Source organism: Rhinoderma darwinii, chromosome 5 (genome assembly GCF_050947455.1).
Source record: "Rhinoderma darwinii isolate aRhiDar2 chromosome 5, aRhiDar2.hap1, whole genome shotgun sequence".
In the NCBI taxonomy this organism is placed as follows: Eukaryota; Metazoa; Chordata; class Amphibia; order Anura; family Rhinodermatidae; genus Rhinoderma; species Rhinoderma darwinii.
This window is the reverse complement of record NC_134691.1, coordinates 293,782,286-293,801,576: the sequence shown is the minus strand read 5'-3', so window position 1 is coordinate 293,801,576 and position 19,291 is coordinate 293,782,286. Positions and strand designations below refer to the sequence as shown.

The 19,291-nt window shown below is 43.6% G+C and overlaps 1 protein-coding gene across 1 annotated transcript in view; it reads left to right on the top strand.

Annotated features, from left to right (window-relative positions):
- Window positions 1-19,291, top strand: part of SNX13 (sorting nexin 13) — a 128,914-nt gene that overhangs the window by 18,313 nt on the left and 91,310 nt on the right. Inside the window, exon 2 of the mRNA XM_075827299.1 lies at window positions 18,076-18,188. Coding sequence (XP_075683414.1) covers window positions 18,076-18,188 — 113 coding nt within the window. The remainder of the gene's footprint in view (window positions 1-18,075; window positions 18,189-19,291) is intronic.

Here is a 19,291-nt window from a genome sequence, read left to right as displayed (position 1 = left end):
GATGCTCCAGAATTATTTAATGGCGAATTCAATTATTTACTAAAACCTTTTTAACCCCTACCCGCACCAGGACGTAACTGTACGTCGTTGCGGGAAGTTACTTCCCGCACGAGGACGTACAGTTACTGAGTTAATCCCGGTGCACACTGTCGGCGACAGTGTGCACCGGGAACCAGGAGGTCAGCTGTCGCCGACAGCTGACACTCCCCTCTTGCCGGCCAGCGGTCCTTTGCCGCTGATTTCGGCGCATTAACCCCTTAAATTCGGCGATCGGGTGCAATCGCCGAATTTTAGGGGTTTCTAACATATCGGCAGACCCCCGTCCGAAATCGCGGGGTCTGCCGATAGTTAGTATGGCAAACGGAAGCCAAACAATGGCTTCCGGGTCTGCCATGGACAGAAGCCCATCAGGACCAACCTTCGGCTGGTCCTGATAGGCTTCCTGTCAGAGTGACAGAAAGTCACTGTGCCGTTCCCGATGCACACTGTCGGCGACAGTGTGCATCGGGAACTTGGAGATCAGCTGTCCCCGACAGCTGACACTCTCCAGTGTTGCCGATCAGCGGCTCATCGCCGCTGATTTCGGCAATTAACCCGTTACATGCGGGGCTCGATTGCGATCTCCGCATGTAGCGGGTTTGTAGCGCATCAGCAGCCCCCATGCAATCGTGGGGGCTTCTGATGCTTGTGATGGCACCCGGGGGCCAGACAACGGCCCCCAGGTCTGCCATGTATGTCAGCCTATGAGGATCAGCCTCTGCTGATCCTCGTAGACCAACTGTCAGAGTGACTGTGACGTCACACTGACAGTTGGAATACGTTACACTACCTAGGTAGTGTAATGTATTCCAGCAGCGATCAGAGCTGCAGGTCAAAAAAGAAAGTGTAAAAAGTAAAAGAAAAGTTAATAAACAAAAATATAAAGTGTAAAAAGTAAAAAAAAGTTAATAAAAATGTTTTATAAAAGTGTAAAAATAAAAGGTTTTGTTTTCCTATAATAAGTCATTTATTATAGGGAAAAAATGAAAACGTTAAAAAAAAAGTACACATATTTGGTATCGCCGCGTTCGTAACGACCCAATCTATGAAACTATAATGTTAATTTTTCCGCACGGTGAACGCCGCAAACAAAATAAACGGAAAACTGTCAGCATCGCTATTTTTTGGTCACCACCCCTCCCAAGATATAGAATAAAAAGTGATCAAAAAGTCGCATTTACCCCAAAATGGTACCAATAAAAACTACAACCCGTCCCGCAAAAAACAAGACCTCCCACAGCTTTTTTGACGAAAAAATAAAAACGTTACGGCTCAAAATAGCGTGTCCCAGAAAATAAATTATTGTATAGAAACTTAATTTTATTGTACAAACGCTGCAAAACGTAAAAAAATCTATACACATATGGTATCGCCATAATCGTACCGACCGGCAGAATAAATTAAAACGTAATTTATTGCGCACGGTGAACGCTGTAATAAATAAAGAATTTAAAGCGCCAAAATCGCTGTTTTTTGGTCACCTTAGCTCTAAAAAAGATCCTGAGGGGCCAAAATCTCACTATACCCCTAGAAAAATTCCTTGAGGGGTGTAGATTCCAAAATGGGGTCACTTTTGGGGGGTTTACACTGTTTTGGTCCCTCCGGGGCGTTGCAAACCCGACATGGCACTGAAAACCAATCCAGCAAAATCTGCGCTCCAAAATCCAAAAGGCGCTCCTTCCCTCCTGAGCCCTGCTGTGGGTCCAAACATCAGTTTACGACCACATATGGGGTATTGCCGTAATCGGGAGAAATTGCTTTACAAATTTTGGGGTGCTTTTTCTCCTTTATTCCTTGTAAAAATGAAAAAATTCTATGTTTCCACAGAAAAATAGGTGATTTTCATCTTCACAGACTAATTCCACTAAATTCTGCAAAAAAACTGTGGGGTCAATATGCTATCTATACCCCTAGAAAAATGCCTTGAGGGGTGTAGTTTCCAAAATGGGGTCACTTTGGAGGGGTTTCGGCTGTTTAGGTACCACAAGACCGCCTCAAACCTGACATGGTGCCTAAAATATATTCCTAAAAAAAGGAGGCCCCGAAATCCACTAGCTGCTCCTTTGCTTCTGAGGCCTGTGTTTCAGTCCATTAGGACACTAGGGCCACATGTTGGATATTTCTAAAATCTGCAGAATCTGGGCAATAAATATTGAGTTGCGTTTCCCTGGTAAAACCTTCTGTGTTACAGATTTTTTTTTATTACAAATGAATTTCGGCAAAAAAAATGAAATTTGTAAATTTCACCTCTACTTTGCCTTAATTCCTGTGAAACGCCTAAAGGGTTAAAATATTTTCTGAATGTGGTTTTGAATACCTTGAGGGGTGCAGTTTTCAAAATGGGGTGATTTATGGGGACTTTCTAATATATAAGGCCCTCAAAGCCACTTCAGAACTGAACTGGTCCCTGAAAAAATAGCCTTTTGAAATTTTATTGAAAATATGAGAAATTGCTGCTAAAGTTCTAAGCCTTGTGACGTCCTAGAAAAATAAAAGTACGTGAACAAAAATGATGCAAACATAAAGTAGACATATAGGGGATGTTAACTAGTAACTATTTTGTGTGGTATTACTATCTGTTTCACAAGCAAATACATTTAAATTTAGAAAAATGCAAATTTTTGCAAATTTTTGCTAAAATTTGAAGTTTTTCACAAATAAATATTGAATTTATCGACCAAATTTTTTCACTAACATAAAGTACAATATGTCACGAGAAAACAATCTCAGAATCGCTTGGATCGGTAAAAGCATTCCGGAGTTATTACCACATAAAGTGACACATGTCAGATTTGAAAAAATAGGCTGTGTCCACAAGGCCAAAACAGGCTGTGTCCTAAAGGGGTTAATCTTGCTCCATTCTATGCCAATGGCCAACACCGTTAATCCATGGGAGACTTACAGCATAAGGCCTTATTCACGTGATCGGCATTTTTAACCGCAGTTAAATAGCTGTAAAATACTGACCCATTCATTTCTATCGTCCTCGGACACCTTCCCGTATATTTACGGGGGTGTGTCTTGGCCGTAGAAATGACCCGCAAAAAATAGGACCAGTCTTATTTTTTGCATTTCTTCACCGTCCTATACTTTTTAATGTGAGTACAGTCCACAAAAGCAGATGAAACACCACGGCCTGTCCGTGCAGTATTTACTGACTAAATACTGGATGATCGTGTGCATAAGGCCTAAATGTGCAGACCACAAATCTACAACATGGTGGTAAATATGGAGCAGAATCACAATGTTTTCCATTTCATTCCTCTTTCTGTTGTCTGGTCTCGAAATTGCTGTCATGCTTCTCTTATTTACATTCAGGCCTCTGTCTCCGCTTGTGGTTCAAGCTAGATGTTTAAAATTAGCTATTTGGCAATTACAATCTTCTTATAAGAATGGTCTCCAGGGGACGGTTCCTCCACACTGAGCAAGAATCTGCAAAAAAAAATCTTTCAAATTGAAAGCCTTCCTGGCTAGACAATAAAATTCTAATCACAAATTGTACATATACAATTTTCAGTCATAACAATAAATAGTAACTACAGTTTAATCAAACTTTTGATATGTTATAGAGACATATCAAAAGTTTAGGCCGGTGGGGGTCTAGGTATGGAGTCCCCCACCGTTGCTGCAACGAGTATGCAGAAGCGCTCAGCTGAGCGCCCCGCACCTTTGGCTGTGATCAACAGGCTGAAGACGCCTCACACAGAACGTCTAAGTAAGCCGTCTTCAGCTTGACCGGGATCACCGTCATCCCAGGAGGCCAGACTGGAGAAGACGTGGTGAACTCTTGGTAAGTATAACTTGATTTTTGCAGTGGAATCGCTGCGATTCCACCACAAATGTTGCAACACAAACTACTTTGTGTTTAAGCACCCCATTCAACGTGGAAAACCTGCAACACAAGAGCAGCGATTCCGCAGCATTAATTGACATGCTGCGGCTAAAAAAAAGAATGCACCGCATGTCAATTTATGTACGTTTTTTTTTTTCTGCAGCTTTTTTCTGCTGTCTGGGGATGAGCGTTCACCCACATTGCTGCTACTGTAATACACTGCGGATTTTCTGCAATGAAATCCGCTTCGGAAAATCCGCAGTCTATTACGCCTAGTGTGTTCTCACCCTTAGGGTACACACTTTGCGGATTTGTTGCAGAATTTTTCAAATCCAATGCGCAGCAAATTCTGCAGCCAATAACGCATGTGTTACGTGTTTTTGGCTGTAAACTCACTGCAAATTTGACCCCTTCTACATTGGAATGTTCACAGCGGATTACACCCTTTTCAAACAGAATGAGCATGCTGCAGTTTTTAACATTTGTCCTCTGTGGATCCGGCCTTACTGTAATCCAAGTAGGAAGATACAAATCTTTTAAATAAACGTACAGTTTTGGAAAAGATTTTCCACTGGTGCAGCCGGTCGGTTTACTTGCTCCGAGCCTCTGTACAAAACTCCAGATAGTGATTTAATGTACATAGTCATGTTGTGCCTCAATGGACGCCGCGTCACTAGGTGAGTAAAGCAGTGGACCGCGGTGGTGGAGACGCTCTCTTTTCAAGGCTGTAAATATAGTTCAAATATTTTTTATTTTCTGACATTGAGTACAGTAGGGAGCTTTCTGAAATTCACCTGGATTTTGGAAAACCTCTACGCTGAATTCAGACATTTGGAATCTTTTGCAGATTTTCATTCCGTTTTTGAGTCAAAGCCCTAAGTGGATCCAGGAGGAAAGCAAAGTAGAAGTTCTTCCTTTTATATTTACCATTGCTCTTGAAACCACTTCTGGTTTTGGCTCAATCTGCACCAAAATATGCAACAAATACGTGATGTGTGAATTCAGCCTTAAAGTCACCCATTTGGTGGCCACTTGTTGGCTGCAGTGAAGCTCCGTCCTTTGTGGCACATCCTCCCGCAGCAACAACTGGCCACTACAGTCACATAACCTGACGTCATTAACGAATTATCGCAGATGGCATAGCCGCTAATCACATTGCTGCTGGAGAAAAATGAAAGCTCCAATGTGCTGCAGTCTTCCCTTTGCTTTTATACGTTTCCCCAGTGCCCATCAAGTGGAGGTTTACTGCCTGGAACGGTAGCACTTTCGCCCTTCACATTACCAACACATGAGGCATGGAGTTCCCTCTATACAGTTACATAAGAACATGCCTTTACCCGAGACATGAAAAACGGAACCAACAGATGATGAAAGCGCTTTTACACAGCGTGCTGGCGTTTTCATGCTTCATTTCAGCTGAGGAGGTTATATAAAGAGAAACTTCCCAAGACGTCGTATACTGCGGACTTGTGAAATGAAGTGACAAATCGACTTCTGAAAATATCTTCTAATGTGATTAGTAGCAAAAATAATACAGAGGTGTCAGAATGTAGATAGAAAAGAAGACCTGACACGTAACTATTTATCCCACATCCATCCTTAGGGAGCCAGGGCTCCAGTTACTTCTGTGATGTTCATAATCTTCATATTATCTTCTCATCAGATCATGACAGTTGCATCATCTAATGATCATCGTGATGACGGAAGGTGCAAGTAAAGGAAAACCTGCAGGGGCGGCAGATCACCAATCCTGCTATTATGTCCACAATATAGGCATTTCCTACATTCTCGAACAGTAATTTAAAGTTGGACCTGTGCATGAATACAGTTTTATACGTTACATGTCCCCATATGGACTACACATAACTTCAACCGTATTGTTTACGTACAGCCACCGTGTAAACGGGAGCATAAATATGGTCTGTAGTTTTTTCATTACATTTTTTTCTATTCGCTCATTTCTACTATTAAAGGAAAAAAAAAAAGCTTTAGGCCTCGTTCAGACCTGCGTTGGAGAATCTGTTAGGAGCCTCCATCGTAGATGTGGTTGACAATAGCGCAGCATGCTGTGCTATTGTTTCCGGTAAAACCACGGACACCCCGAGGGAACCCATTATAAGTCAATGGTTACCGTCGGCTGGTGGGGGTGTCCGTCGTGCAACGGAACCGGCGCTTCCAGTATTTCCATTGTTTTTCTCATCTGACAGGGCAGAACAATGAAAAGTCGATTTGCAGGTGTGAACCCAGCCTTACCAGTGACCACCGCGCAGATGACTTACTAATGGCAACTAATCCAATTGGACCTTTTACGTTCTAAACTTCATAAGGAAAATGAGAATCCGGTTCTTTAGAAGAGTAGTGAGGGCAGAAAAAGACCAGGAGGTCCGTATAGTCCGTTACTAATGCTTCCACGGTGTGTCTGCACTGGCTTTCAGATGTGAGGTCCATCTCAGTGGGTTGTCTTCTAGAATGTGGAGTAGACTTAAACGCATCCTCTCCTAGTACAGAATTACTGGTAATAAGATCTCTAAAATAAGTATAATATGTGTATGTCACACGGGCGCATGTCACCAAATGGCTTTATGACTTTTTGTCCGTTTACCACGCCTAATGTTACAATGTAGTTCACATGGGCGGAGAAGCCATTTACGAACATCTGTTAATTGTTTCTCTGTACATAATATTGTGTATATTATATATTGTCATATGAGAGATTAAAGTGACCACACAATTGTGGGTTTTTAAAAATGTTTGTAAGTCAAAGCCCACATATGCGTAATGCTTATCTGCTATTTCTTCTTTAGTGTTAGAGGTTTTGCCGCTTTTTAGTTTCATAATGGAAACTCTGTGATAAGTATCTGCAGCTTAGCTGCATTGTCTACGGTGTTTCCAAACCAGCGTTCCCTGGAATCCTGGGGGCTCCTTGAGACCTGTTCAGGGGTTCCCCAGAAAACAGCAGCAGCCAGACCTGTCACTTTAGCAGTAGGGATGGCACAATACGGTTCTTGACGAGAATGATAGGAAGCTACTTTGACATTGCAATAGAGGTAGGGGTTCCCCTTGAAGTAGAGAAACATTTTAATGGGTTCTCCGTGTTAATATGGTGTGGAATCACTGGCCTACATGGAGTCCAAAGTTGGAATAAATTCTACTTTCTCCCTAATCCAGGTTCGGGCTGCTGCTTTGTCCACCCCATGTTTTGCACTGCAGCTCTGTTTGTTCAGATTTTTTGCTGTGTTTAAGTGCAAGCCCACCACTAGTCCGTCAGGGTATGTAGTAGTGATTTTATATTTCCGAAAGGATAGAATGATGAGTTGAAAGCAACTCAGCCCCTAGAAAGAAGATAAGGAAACTGCCACAAATATTGGCTTAGGAGTCTTAATGGGGTCGTCAGACGAAAGGATAAACTATTTTATTATTCTGCCTTTGTAAAATAAAGAAACTTTCTAATATACGGTACTTTAGTATTTAGTATCCTGAACAGATTGCAAGTTTTCAGTCCCCGTCGTGTGGACACGTTAATTCGGCGCTGCCGTTGTTGCAATTGTATGAGACAGTAATAAATTAACAGTTGCACCAATGTGACATGATGTATATTCTGACAGGACTCAATATATATTGACCGTTATGTCACTGGTGCTTCCCGACGTTTAATTTATGCTTGTGATGGATGCCTAACAATGGTATCCGTAGACATAGGCTCCAATGTTACAATTCCCAGCCACTCTGCCTGGGACACCCACCCTAGGGAAGCTCCTGACATCACTGTCCATATATGGACAGTTCTGTCAGGAGCTTCCTCAGGGCTGGAGTCACTGGGCAGATCCGATGGAAGGCCAAAACACGTTGTGAAGAGGGCGTAAGGTTTATTACCAGCAAATGTTGGCCTGGAGAAGAAACCGCATCATCAAAAGAGAACCCCTTATGCAATTTTCCTAGACACCGTGACGTGGAAACAGAAAAGTTTTAAGTGTATGAAACCATTTAGGTTTCTCGTCATTTCTTGGGGCTCAACCATATTGATGATTTTTCCTGGTTTCTGCCTCCCCCAGGTGCCGGATCCTATCCCAAATACATGAGTGTTAGGCTGGGTTCACACGACCTATTTTCAGATGTAAACGAGGCGTTTTACGCCTCGATTTACGTCTGAAAATACGGCTTCAATACGTCGGCAAAGATCTGCCCATTCATTTGAATGGGTTTGCCGACGTACTGTGCCGACGACCTGTCATTTAGGCGTCGCTGTCAAACGGCGACGCGTAAAAAAGACGGCTCGTCAAAAGAAGTGCAGGACACTTCTTGAGACGTAATTGAGCCGTTTTTAATTGATTCCAATGAAGAACAGCTCCAAATTACGGCCGTAATTGACGCCTCGCAAAACGCGAGTACATGCATTTACTTCTGAAATTACGGAGCTGTTTTCTCCTGAAAACAGCTCCGTAATTTCAGACGTAAATGCAGTTAGTGTGCACATACCCTAAGGTTTCTGTTTTTATTTCCAGAAACTGTTTTGCTGTATATTACTGTATGTTATTTCTTATATTTTTATTGATTTTAAGAATTTATTTTCTTTCCATCGTTAAACTAAATTAGACTTTAATAAGCTCTGTCTTGTGTTCTTAAATGATGTGCTGAATTTGGTGCCTAGAATGCTAAATTTTACAGCACATAATTGTTCAGAGAGCAGTATTTGATTAAGGCAAATTGGGATCATGTGAGTAAATGAGTGAGGTAGTAACTGAAGGCTTTGGCAACGTTCACAAGCTAAAGTAAAAACTGCTCTAAAATACGGAGCGGTTTTCAAGGGAAAACAGCCTCTGATTTTCAGACGATTTTAACCCCTTCCCGACATTTGACGTACGGTTACGTCATAGCCGGGTAAGGGAAGTATGGAGCGGGCTCACGGGCTGAGCCCGCTCCATACAATGCAGGTATCGGCTGTATGTCACAGCCGACACTTCACAGTAACAAGCGCGATCCCGCTGGTTTCACCCGTTAAATGCCGCAGTCAATAGCGACCACAGCATTTAAATCGTTAGAAAGGAAGAGGAGACCCCCTCTAGCAGCTCATCGCACCCCCCTGCAATGCAATCACGGGTTGGCGATGGTTGCTATGGCAGCCTGGGGGCCTAATGAAGGCCCCCAGGTCTGCCATCTTTGTGCTCCTATTAATAGAAGCCTGTCAGACTATATACGGCAATACATTTGTATTGCAGTATGTAGTGCAAGCGATCCAACGTTGAGAGGCTGATCCTCATAGGCTGACATACATGGCAGACCCGGGGGCCGTTGTCTGGCCCCCAGGTGCCATCACAAGCATCAGAAGCCCCCACGATTGCATGGGGGCTGCTGATGCGCTACAAACCCGTTACATGCGGAGATCGTAATCGAGCCCCGCATGTAACGGGTTAATTGCCGAAATCAGCGGCGATGAGCCGCTCATCGGCAACACTGGAGTGTCCGCTGTCGGGGACAGCTGATCTCCAAGTTCCCGATGCACACCTTGTCGCCGACAGTATGCATCGGGAACGACACAGTGACTTCCTGTCACTCTGACAGGAAGCCTATCAGGACCAGCCAAAGGTTGGTCCTGATGGGCTTCCGTCCATGGCAGACACGGAAGCCATTGTTTGGCTTCCGTTTGCCATACTAACTATCGGCAAACCCTGCGATTTCGGACCGGGGTCTGCCGATATGTTAGAAACCCCCAAAAGTTAATTCGCCAAAATCGGCGGCAAAGGACTGACCGCTCGTCGGCAAGAGTGGAGTGTCAGCTGTCGGCGACAGCTGACCTCCCGGTGCACACTATCGCCGACAGTGTGCTCCGGGAAAAACTCAGTAACTGTACGTCGTCGTGCGGGAAGTAACCTGCCGCAACGACTCAGTTACGTCCTCGTGCGGGTAGGGGTTAAGGCTGAAAATTCACGTCACTGTTTAAGTTTAAACCTCAGCCATAGGGTAAGTTTGCATAGGGCGAATACGCTCTGTAAAGGTACACAGCGTATTCGCCCTGTTGCCCACAGGTAATTCCGGCTGAAAAACCGCACCAAAAAAACAGCCATAGTTACCACGGTGGCGCGTCACTCTGACGTTCTGCAGCCCTGGGATGACGTTTCATCCTATGTGCCCACTGCAACCTGTAATTGGCTACAGAGGTCCCATTGGATGAAACGTCATCCCAGGAGGCCAGCCTGGACGAAGCACAGAATTCTGGGTAAGTATGTTTGTTTGTTTTTTTTTATTTCTGAGTTGCGGTTTGTTTGTTTTTTGCGGCAGAATTGCAGGTTTTCCGCTGCAAAAATCAGAACATCCGTTTCTTGCAGGATTTACCTCCCCATTGAATTCAATGGAGAAAATCCACAACAAAAACGCAGCGATTACGCAAATACAATTGACCTGCTGCGGATTAAGAAGCTCACCGCAGGTCAATTTATGAGTGTTTTTTCAGCTTATTTACGCAGCATGTGGATAAGATTTGCTTAGATCTCATCCACTCATGCTGCTACTATATTATGCTGTGGATTTTCCACAATCGAGTACATTGCGTAAATACTGCCGTTTTTCTGGAACGTATTTCGTAGTGTGAACTCTGCTTTATAGTGATCAGATATGAATTTGGGGATTATTACCATTGCGGACCGTCCAGGAGGCTTAGTATTGATAAAGCCTGTCCAGGTGTTCGAGACATATTGGCGGCAGCTTGTGGGATATTTTTATTTAAGAACTTAAGTGGATAAACTCTATGGTTCTTGCGAGAAGGAATACAGACTCTTTCACCAAAGACGGAACTCAATGTATTTTAAGACCTACAGTGCAAACCGTTTCCCCCCTCCCCTATCTTGTTTCTTTTCTCCATATTTAAATTTATTTGTACAAGGTGACTGAAGATGGCAGTTTTTGCATATAAACGCCAAACTAAAGATGTACTTGCTGCGCAATGTGAAGACCAAATAATTCCAGCCATTGCCAAGAACATAGAGCAGCTGATAGAAATTCTCTTGTAGGAAGACCATGACCAAAATAAAGGAGGACACAGCCCAGCTTTAGTGATGGGGTTTGCCGTGTTAATTGTACCAGCTGTACACTGCCTGGCCCTGATAATCAAAGAAGAAAGGGAGGGAGAGTCGTGCTGTCGATAGGTGTGGAGCAACGGTAATGCCCGTTACTCCAAAAAGCTCATTTGCATATAGGGAATATAAGGATTATCTCTGCAACTGCGCTACTGTGCTGCTGCTTTGATAGGCAGATTTCTGGTGACAGACTCCCTTTAAAGTGTAACTAAACTTCTAAAAAAACAAACAAAACCTTTTTGAGGTGTCAGTGACCTGTCAGAAGTTTTGATCGGTGGGGGTCGGAGCAGAGAGACCCCCCCCCCCCCCACACACCAATCGTGAAACCAATTGTCAAAAATGCTTGGGTGAGCGCCGTGCCGCTTAGTTTCTGATCAGCTTTCCATCTCAGATATTCTATTGAGACCGTACACCGCTCGCTCGACTTTCTGAGCAAAAACCATCAGAAACTAGCGCTTCTGCCACTTTGTTTTAACGATGGAGAGGGTCTTAGTGCTCGGATCACACCGATCAAAACTTCTGACGGGTCCGAAGTCTTTTAAAAGTTTAGTTACATGTTCATACTGACCTTTGTATAATACTTAATATTCTAAATGTGACTAAAGTGTATTGTAGTGCGGTAGCTATTAAGCCGGAAAATAAGCTTTTACCTGTAGTGGCAGCTATCCCTCATCAGCGGGCTAAGCTGTTAGAATTAACTGCTGAAGGTGGGGGGGGGGGGGATAGTCAAGAGGGCTGCAAGCTGACTGTACTAGTGACCTAGAATCTCAGCCCCTTTTAACCCCCTTTCTAGAACAAGCCATGGCAGACCATTTACCACTGACACCAGATGCTGATCAGCAGGTAAGAAGTAATGCATTCCAGCAAGAACAACCAACTCACCCTGACAGAGTAAGGGACCTTAGTATGCCCCAACTAAAAATATGGTCAGACAAGGGGGGCCTTGAATGGCCACTGGGCTGACTCTCCATATAAGGTATGTCCCTCGTTTCCTGTGATGCGATCATGGGCTCCCCCTTTCTAATTTTCACTTTGAAAGCCGCGGTCCGCTTTGATCGTGGCATTCAAGGGAATAACGGTGGAAATCAGAGGTTTGTCAGATCTCTGCCGTCAGAGCAGGGCTGCTGCTGTGTATTACAGCCACTGCCCTGCTCCTGATCCCGATCAATGTGATGTGGTGGGCACTGCACTAATAAGTGGCAGGCACTGAAGACAAAGGACATGGGGGTGTTTTGCAGTGCGCGCACCATGTTCTCGGTCTTCAGTACCGGCCGCATTACGTCATGCTAGTCACTAATTTTATGTATTCCAATACTATCTAAATACATTAATTTACGGTACTAAACCGTTTGAGGGTGCACAACATTGAAATAGTATTAATATTTCGATGAATCGTGCAACCCTACCAGGCACACGGATCTGGGAGCAGGGTACCTTCCCTCAACTGTAACGAAGGTAGAAGCTACCACTGCCTGGCACACCCCTACAGCTAAAAAGAGGTTAGTATTTTTTTTAGAGGCTGCCGGATAATGCCAGAGGTTTTCGTAAGTATTGTCCGTGGTTTTACCGGAAACAATAGCGCAGCATGCTGTGCTATTGTTTTCGGTATTTTCATCCGGATTTGTGACGGAGGTCCCTAACTAAGCCTCCAACGCAGATGTGAACAGGCACTTAGATTTCTAGTTTATTTCCTTTTATTTTAAGAAACTGTTTTGCTATTACTGTATGTCCTTTTTCGTTTTTTTATATTCAGCATTGTGACTATTCTTCATCATATTAAACTTTTGATAAGCACGGTCTTGTGTTCTTAAACGAGTTCATGTGCTAAACTTGGTGCCTAAAACGCTAAATTTTACGGCACATAATTGTTCAGGGAACAGTATTTGATTAAGACAAATTGGGATCATGTGTAGATGACTGAGGGAGTAACTGGAGGCTTAAAGAGTAACTACACATCAAACTTGCATGGGTGGGAGTTTGGGTGCTGAGACTCCCACCGTTGCTGAAACAAAGGTGCAGAAGCGCTCAGCTGAGCACCGTGCACTTTCTGCTTTGATCGGTGCTTCCTGTCAGGCTAAAGACGCGTACTCGACTACGCTATTGATTCTGTCAAAACGACGGAACCCGACGGAACCACCTGCACAACTGAGACAAACCATTGGCAATGGTGATGGAAATGGAAACCCCAGGTCGGAACGGAGCCCTGACGCAGATGTGAACGAAGCCTTACATAGAATGTTTATGAGCCCATCTTCAACATGACAGTGAGCGCTGATCACAGCCGAAGGTGCAAAGCCCTCAGCTGAGCGCTTCTGTACATTTGTTTCAGCAACGGCGTTGGTCTCCGCACCTGAACCCCCACCCTTCAAACTTTTGATATGTCTTTATGACATATTAAAAGTTTGATGACCGTGCAGTCACTCTTTTTAAAACGGTCAAAATGTGTTTTATTGCCAGATTAATAGTGAGTGTGTGATATAAATTGGGGGATTTTAATCATTTAAGACAGACCAGGTGGTTTTCTATTGATTAACCCTGTCACACCCACACATCTTGCGAACTCCAGTGAGGGTGTTTGGGACGTGGTATGAAGATGTGGATTTTTTTTAAGCCAGTAAAAGGGGTTTTCTGGGATTTAAAACTCCTTTCAATAGAACTAAAATGTGAATATAATAAACTTTCTAATAAAGTATATACTTTTCTATTTTCACTTTCTCCCGCTTCTAGTCTCACACTTTGTTCCAATCCTACTTGATCACGTAACCTCCTATATTCATTCTCTGCCTGGATGGGGCAGCCACCCCACCAGGTGGATTGGGGGACCCCCATTTTCTAGATGGATGCGCTACTCGGAGCTGGAACCCGCATCTATCAGACCTTTTATAGCATATCCTGTGGTGTTTTTAAGGACATTTTTTTATTTAAATTTATTTTTTTGGTGCGTTTTTTTATTCTGTGTTACACAGAGAGATGTGCTGTCAATAAGTGGCTATTTTTATGGCGGCATAAAAGATTCAATTAACCAATGAATGAGCGGTTACTTGTTCATCGGCCGATTGCTGCCCCGTTTACATGGGCCAGTGATCGGAACAAAGCATTCGTACAAGTGCTCGTTCGTCCGATCGTTGGTCTGTGTAAAAGAGCCATAAGTCCACTTTTATTTTCAGTTCTACATCTGTTTTCCTGTCGTGCGTGCATAAACAAGCGTTTACAACTGTTATAATTTCAGCCAGCGTGGTTTTCGGCCGCTACGTGTGGCCTCGACATTATACTCCAAATCTTTTTTTCATTTTAAATTAAGTGGGAAATCTTTATTTCGTTAATAGACAGGCGGGTGACAGACGGAAAAATGTAGGAGAACGTTTTATATTGTGCGTGTAATCTGGACTGGAGAAGTGGAAGCTGATGACCCTTCATATATTGTACAAGCGACTGTGGTGACTGTTCTTGGTGCTTGGGGAAAATAGGAACTGTGTCTGTTTCTCTTTTACTCTCTGTTAGTAGATCTGTTATTATCCTTTGCAATCTTTTTGATCAATCCACCTCTCCTTTAGTTTTTTACCCAAATTCCCCTCCGTTCCGCATCCTGTTTAGTGATTCTGGAAGATGTTTCCGGCTTCCAGTGAAGTGATGGAAAGGAAACTGCTTTTTCCCTTCGCTTTCATCATCCATTTTTATCCCTTTTTCCTGGTGGCAGAAAATTGGTCCGAAAATGGATGAGCCTTGCAGCATGCTTAACGTTTTGGGACCCTTATAAAGTCAGGTTCATACAGTGCTGAAGCAGGACAAGTATAAAGGGAAGTTTCCTATCTCATCTGGATGCTCTTCTGGTTTGGGTATTTTAATCGCATTAAAACTGCACTGTGTGAACCTGATCATTGGGAAGACATGACAATTTTCATATCACGCAAAAGTTGGCTGTTTTTTTTTTTTTTTGTTGTAAGTAACTGGATATAAAATGGTCAGAAAAAATGCAAGCAAATACCTTGAGTAGCAACTTATGCAATTTTTCATTCTCAATGTTTTTATACTGTGAATGTTAGGCGGCTGTTTGGTCATTTTTTTTTTTTTTTGCGCTTAGCATTTATCAATCTAGTACAGACCCTATTCAGCTATAGAAATTGTCAAAGCAACATGAAAACATAGAGGCTGATTTACTAAGACTGGCATTTCATACGCCAGTCTTAGGCTCTGTTCACATTGACTTTAATGGGTTCCATCTGCTTTCCGTCAGGGTGTCCGTGGTTTTAGTGGAAGCAGTGGTGTAGCATGCTGCGCTATTGTTTCCGGTAAGATCTGCTGGATCAACAACTGAGTCTCCAGCGCAAATGTAAACCGATCCTAAGGGCTTATTCAGACTAACGTTGTGTTTTTGCGCGTGCAAAAACCACTTGACAGCTCCGTGTGTCATCCGTGTATGATGCGCGGCTGCGTGATTTTCACGCAGCCGCCATCATAGAGATGAGTCTAGTCGACGTCGGGCACTGTCCAGGGTGCTGAAAGAGTTAACTGATCGGCAGTTAACTCTTTCAGCACCCTCGACAGTGAATGGCGATCACAATATCGAGAAACCTGTTTAAAAAAAAAAAAAAGAAAAAGTTCGTACTTACCGAGAACTTCCCTCCCGGCCGTTGCCTTGGTGACGCGCCTCTCGACATCGGGCCCCACCTCCCTGGATGACGCCGCAGTCCATGTGACCGCTGCAGCCTGTGATTGGCTGGAGCTGTCACTTGGACTGAATTGTCATCCCGGGAGGTCAGACTGGAGGAAGAAGCCGGGAGTTATCGGTAAGTCAGAACTTCTTCTTTTTTTTTTTTTTTTTTTTTTTTTTTTTACACATTCATGTATATTGGGATCGGAAGTCACTGTCCAGGGTGCTGAAACAGTTTAACTCTTTCAGCACCCTGGACAGTGACTATCTCCTGACGTCGCGTACCAGAATTTTTTTTAACGAGTTCGGCCGAACCCGGTGAAGTTCGGTTCGGTTGTCCGGGTTCGCTCATCTCAAAGACACTCCGTTTGGATGTTTGTAAACAGAAAAGCACGTGGTGCTTTTCTGTTTACATTCATCCTTTTGACAGCTGGTGCGAGAAACGGGCAGTTTGCACGGAAGTGCTTCCGTGCGACCTGCGTGGTTTTCACGCACCCATTGACTTCAATGGGTGCGTGATGCGCGAAATACGCGGAGATATTGACCATGTCGCGCTTTTTGCGTAGCGGACAAACGCTGCGCAAAAAGCACGGACTGTCTGTACTGCCCCATAGACTTGTATTGGTCTGTGCGTGGCGCGTGAAAACCACGCGGCCCGCACGGACCCAATACACGTTCGTGTGAATCCACCCTAAGTCTAAAGCCCGCAGGAGTAAAATGCAACAAATGGATTCATAGTCGACTCGCCTCTTAATAATTTTGTTGCATCTTGTACTAACGGTGCACCACAAAGTGAAATCTACGGCAGCTGGCATAGATTTCCTCTATAATTTATGCCAGTTTCTGACGTAAATTTGCCGGGCCACCCTTTCCATTAAGCCCTACTCCGCCTTTTTTTTTTTTTTTTTTAAATGCAAAAATAGTCGCATACCTATGGACTATTTCGTCACTGAACGCTCTTTTGGCCTCCGCTGGTATAACGGGATCCTATGGGTAGTTTGACATATGAACCAGGAGCTTTTCCGACACATACGTCAAACGTACATAGGGAAACGCAGTGTAAACAAGCCCTTAATGAATTTGGTACATTTTGACCTTCCAGCCAAAAAAATCTTTCTACCCTGCTTGTGCAGACGCAGATTTAAACCACAAATTTGCGGCTTTTCCCCCTTTATCTAATGAATTTGAACTAAACGACATAATTTTTCGTGTCTCTTTTCTAATTTGATGAGTGAGAAGAAAAGCTACAAAAATGTAAGAATCTGCCACACATTTTACGTAAACTTTTTTTTAAAAGAAAAAAAGCAAAAAAACTGTCCTAAGCACGTTGGTAAATGAGCCCCTATAGTATCTACACAATGGTTCAATGTTGTAGATTTTCCACACGGCAGAGCCCATATAGGGCATAAGCAGTAATAATATTCACACAGAATTACCCATACCATTGTGCCCATCACATAGCCGTGACCATAAAATAATCGCACAGCAATACCCACAGTACTGCTACGTCACTTCTCATATAAATGCACCAGCCACAGTGCTACTTTAATACAACGCATATGTCTACGCCGTGGTCCTGCACTACTCTCTACGCCGTGGTCCTGCACTACTCTCTACGCCGTGGTCCGGAGCAGACATTTAGGCCATGTTCACATTTTCGAGATTCTATCCGGGTTTGGGTGCAGATTCCACCCCTGCATCCTCGCATAATCCGCTCACATACCGATGTCTATGCATGTAAGGCTGTGTTCACACAACCTATTTTCAGGCGTAAACGAGGCGTATTATGCCTCGATTTACGCCTGAAAATACGGCTCCAATACGTCGGCAAACATCTGCCCATTCATTTGAATGGGTTTGCCGACGTACTGTGCCGACGACCTGTAATTTACGCGTCGTCGTTTGACAGCTGTCAAAAGACGACACGTAAAATTACAGCCTCGTCAAAAGAAGTGCAGGACACTTCTTTGGACGTTTTTGGAGCTGTTTTCTCATAGACTCCAATGAAAACCGCTCCAAAAACGGACGTAAAAAACGGCGCGAAAAACGCATCGAAAAATGCGAGTTGCTCAAAAAACGTCTGAAAATCAGAGGCTGTTTTCCCTTGAAAACAGCTCTGTATTTTCAGACGTTTTTGGTCACTACGTGTGCACATACCCTAAATGGAATATTTTATATCGCTTTCAAACGCTCCGGAAAGTATCAGCGCACAATAATAAATGTGCTGTAGATTATAAAATCATCAGGCAGAAGAAATCTGTTGTTGGAACGTCATGTGTCTCCTCTGAGGCCATCACGGATAAATATGTATTTTATTTTTGGTTTCTCTACCCTGTGTACATTAAAGAATGTAGCAAATGTTAGCGTTACAACTAATACGGTGAATGGACCGCATAGAACAGTTTATGTAATTTTGTATTTGCCGTTTTTGCATCTTCACTCTCAATGTGTCTAATGATCCGCTGCTCTTTTCTTTTCTCCAGGCCAGTCTCTCCATATGGGGTTGGGGAAGTCTTGGTGGCGTGCTCTTCCTCATAACGTTTGGACCTTTTGCTATATTTTATTTTGCCTTTTACATCCTCTGCTTCGTGAGTGGGTAAGTAATGTGAATTTACAGGTGACTACGTTTCCATTTTTATGAAAGACTGCAGGTTTATTGGTATGAAAATAGTCTGAGGCCTAATTCACACGAGCGTGTTCGGTCCGTGATCTAAGGTCCATGTCTGCAGTATTTCCCGGACCGAACACCGTGCAGGGAGGAACGTTACTAGCCTCATACTTATGTACGACGCTAGGAGTCCCTGCCTCGCTGCTGGAAAACTGTCCCGTACTGTAATCATGTTTTCACTATGGACAGTAGTTCCACGGGGAGACAGGAACTCCTAGCGTCATACATAACTATCATGCTAGGAGCCCAGCTCCCTGCACTGTTTCGTCCAGAAAATGCGGCCGACATGCGGACCGTATATCACGGACCGAACACGCTTGTGTGAATTAGGCCATACTGTGATGTCACTTTAGTGGAGCAGTAGTTGAGATATGTATGACACGTACTATACTATGACTTGTTAGATGTTTTACGGTGGATTATTTTCATTTTGGCGGACATCTGTAGCAAATAAATTTTTTGGGGTACAACTTACTTTAGTGATCTAATACGTATATTTACTTTTTTTTTTTTTTTACTCCTCTTACATGGTAAGGGACGTTTTACACGGCCGGATATGTGCCGTGAAAACAAACACCGATCAACAAGTTCATTGATCGGCGCTCATTTGCTCCTTTCCCAAGGAGCAGTGATTGGTTATGTATGGGGATGAGCGATCATTACTTGTCCCTGTTTCCATTATGTCGGCAGCACATCTCCCTGTTTACACAGGGAACCAAAAATATTTCCATAAAGCAGCGCTCGTGTGATAAAGTGGTGGGTGCAAAGCAACAAGAGCTTAATCCACCGCTCAAAATACCATACAAGAAAAAAAGATTGCAGCACTCCAACAAGGTCCAGTAAGAAAATCTGTGGTTTTATTTGCCCACGTTTACCCACAGTTTTTTTTTACTGGACCTTGCTGGAGTTCTGCAATCTCTTTTCTTGTATGTTTACACAGGGAGATATGCTGCCGACTAGCGACCATTTTATTGGCCACGTAAATGAGCAGATCAGCCAATGAATGAGCGTTCGCTGATTTGCCCCATAAA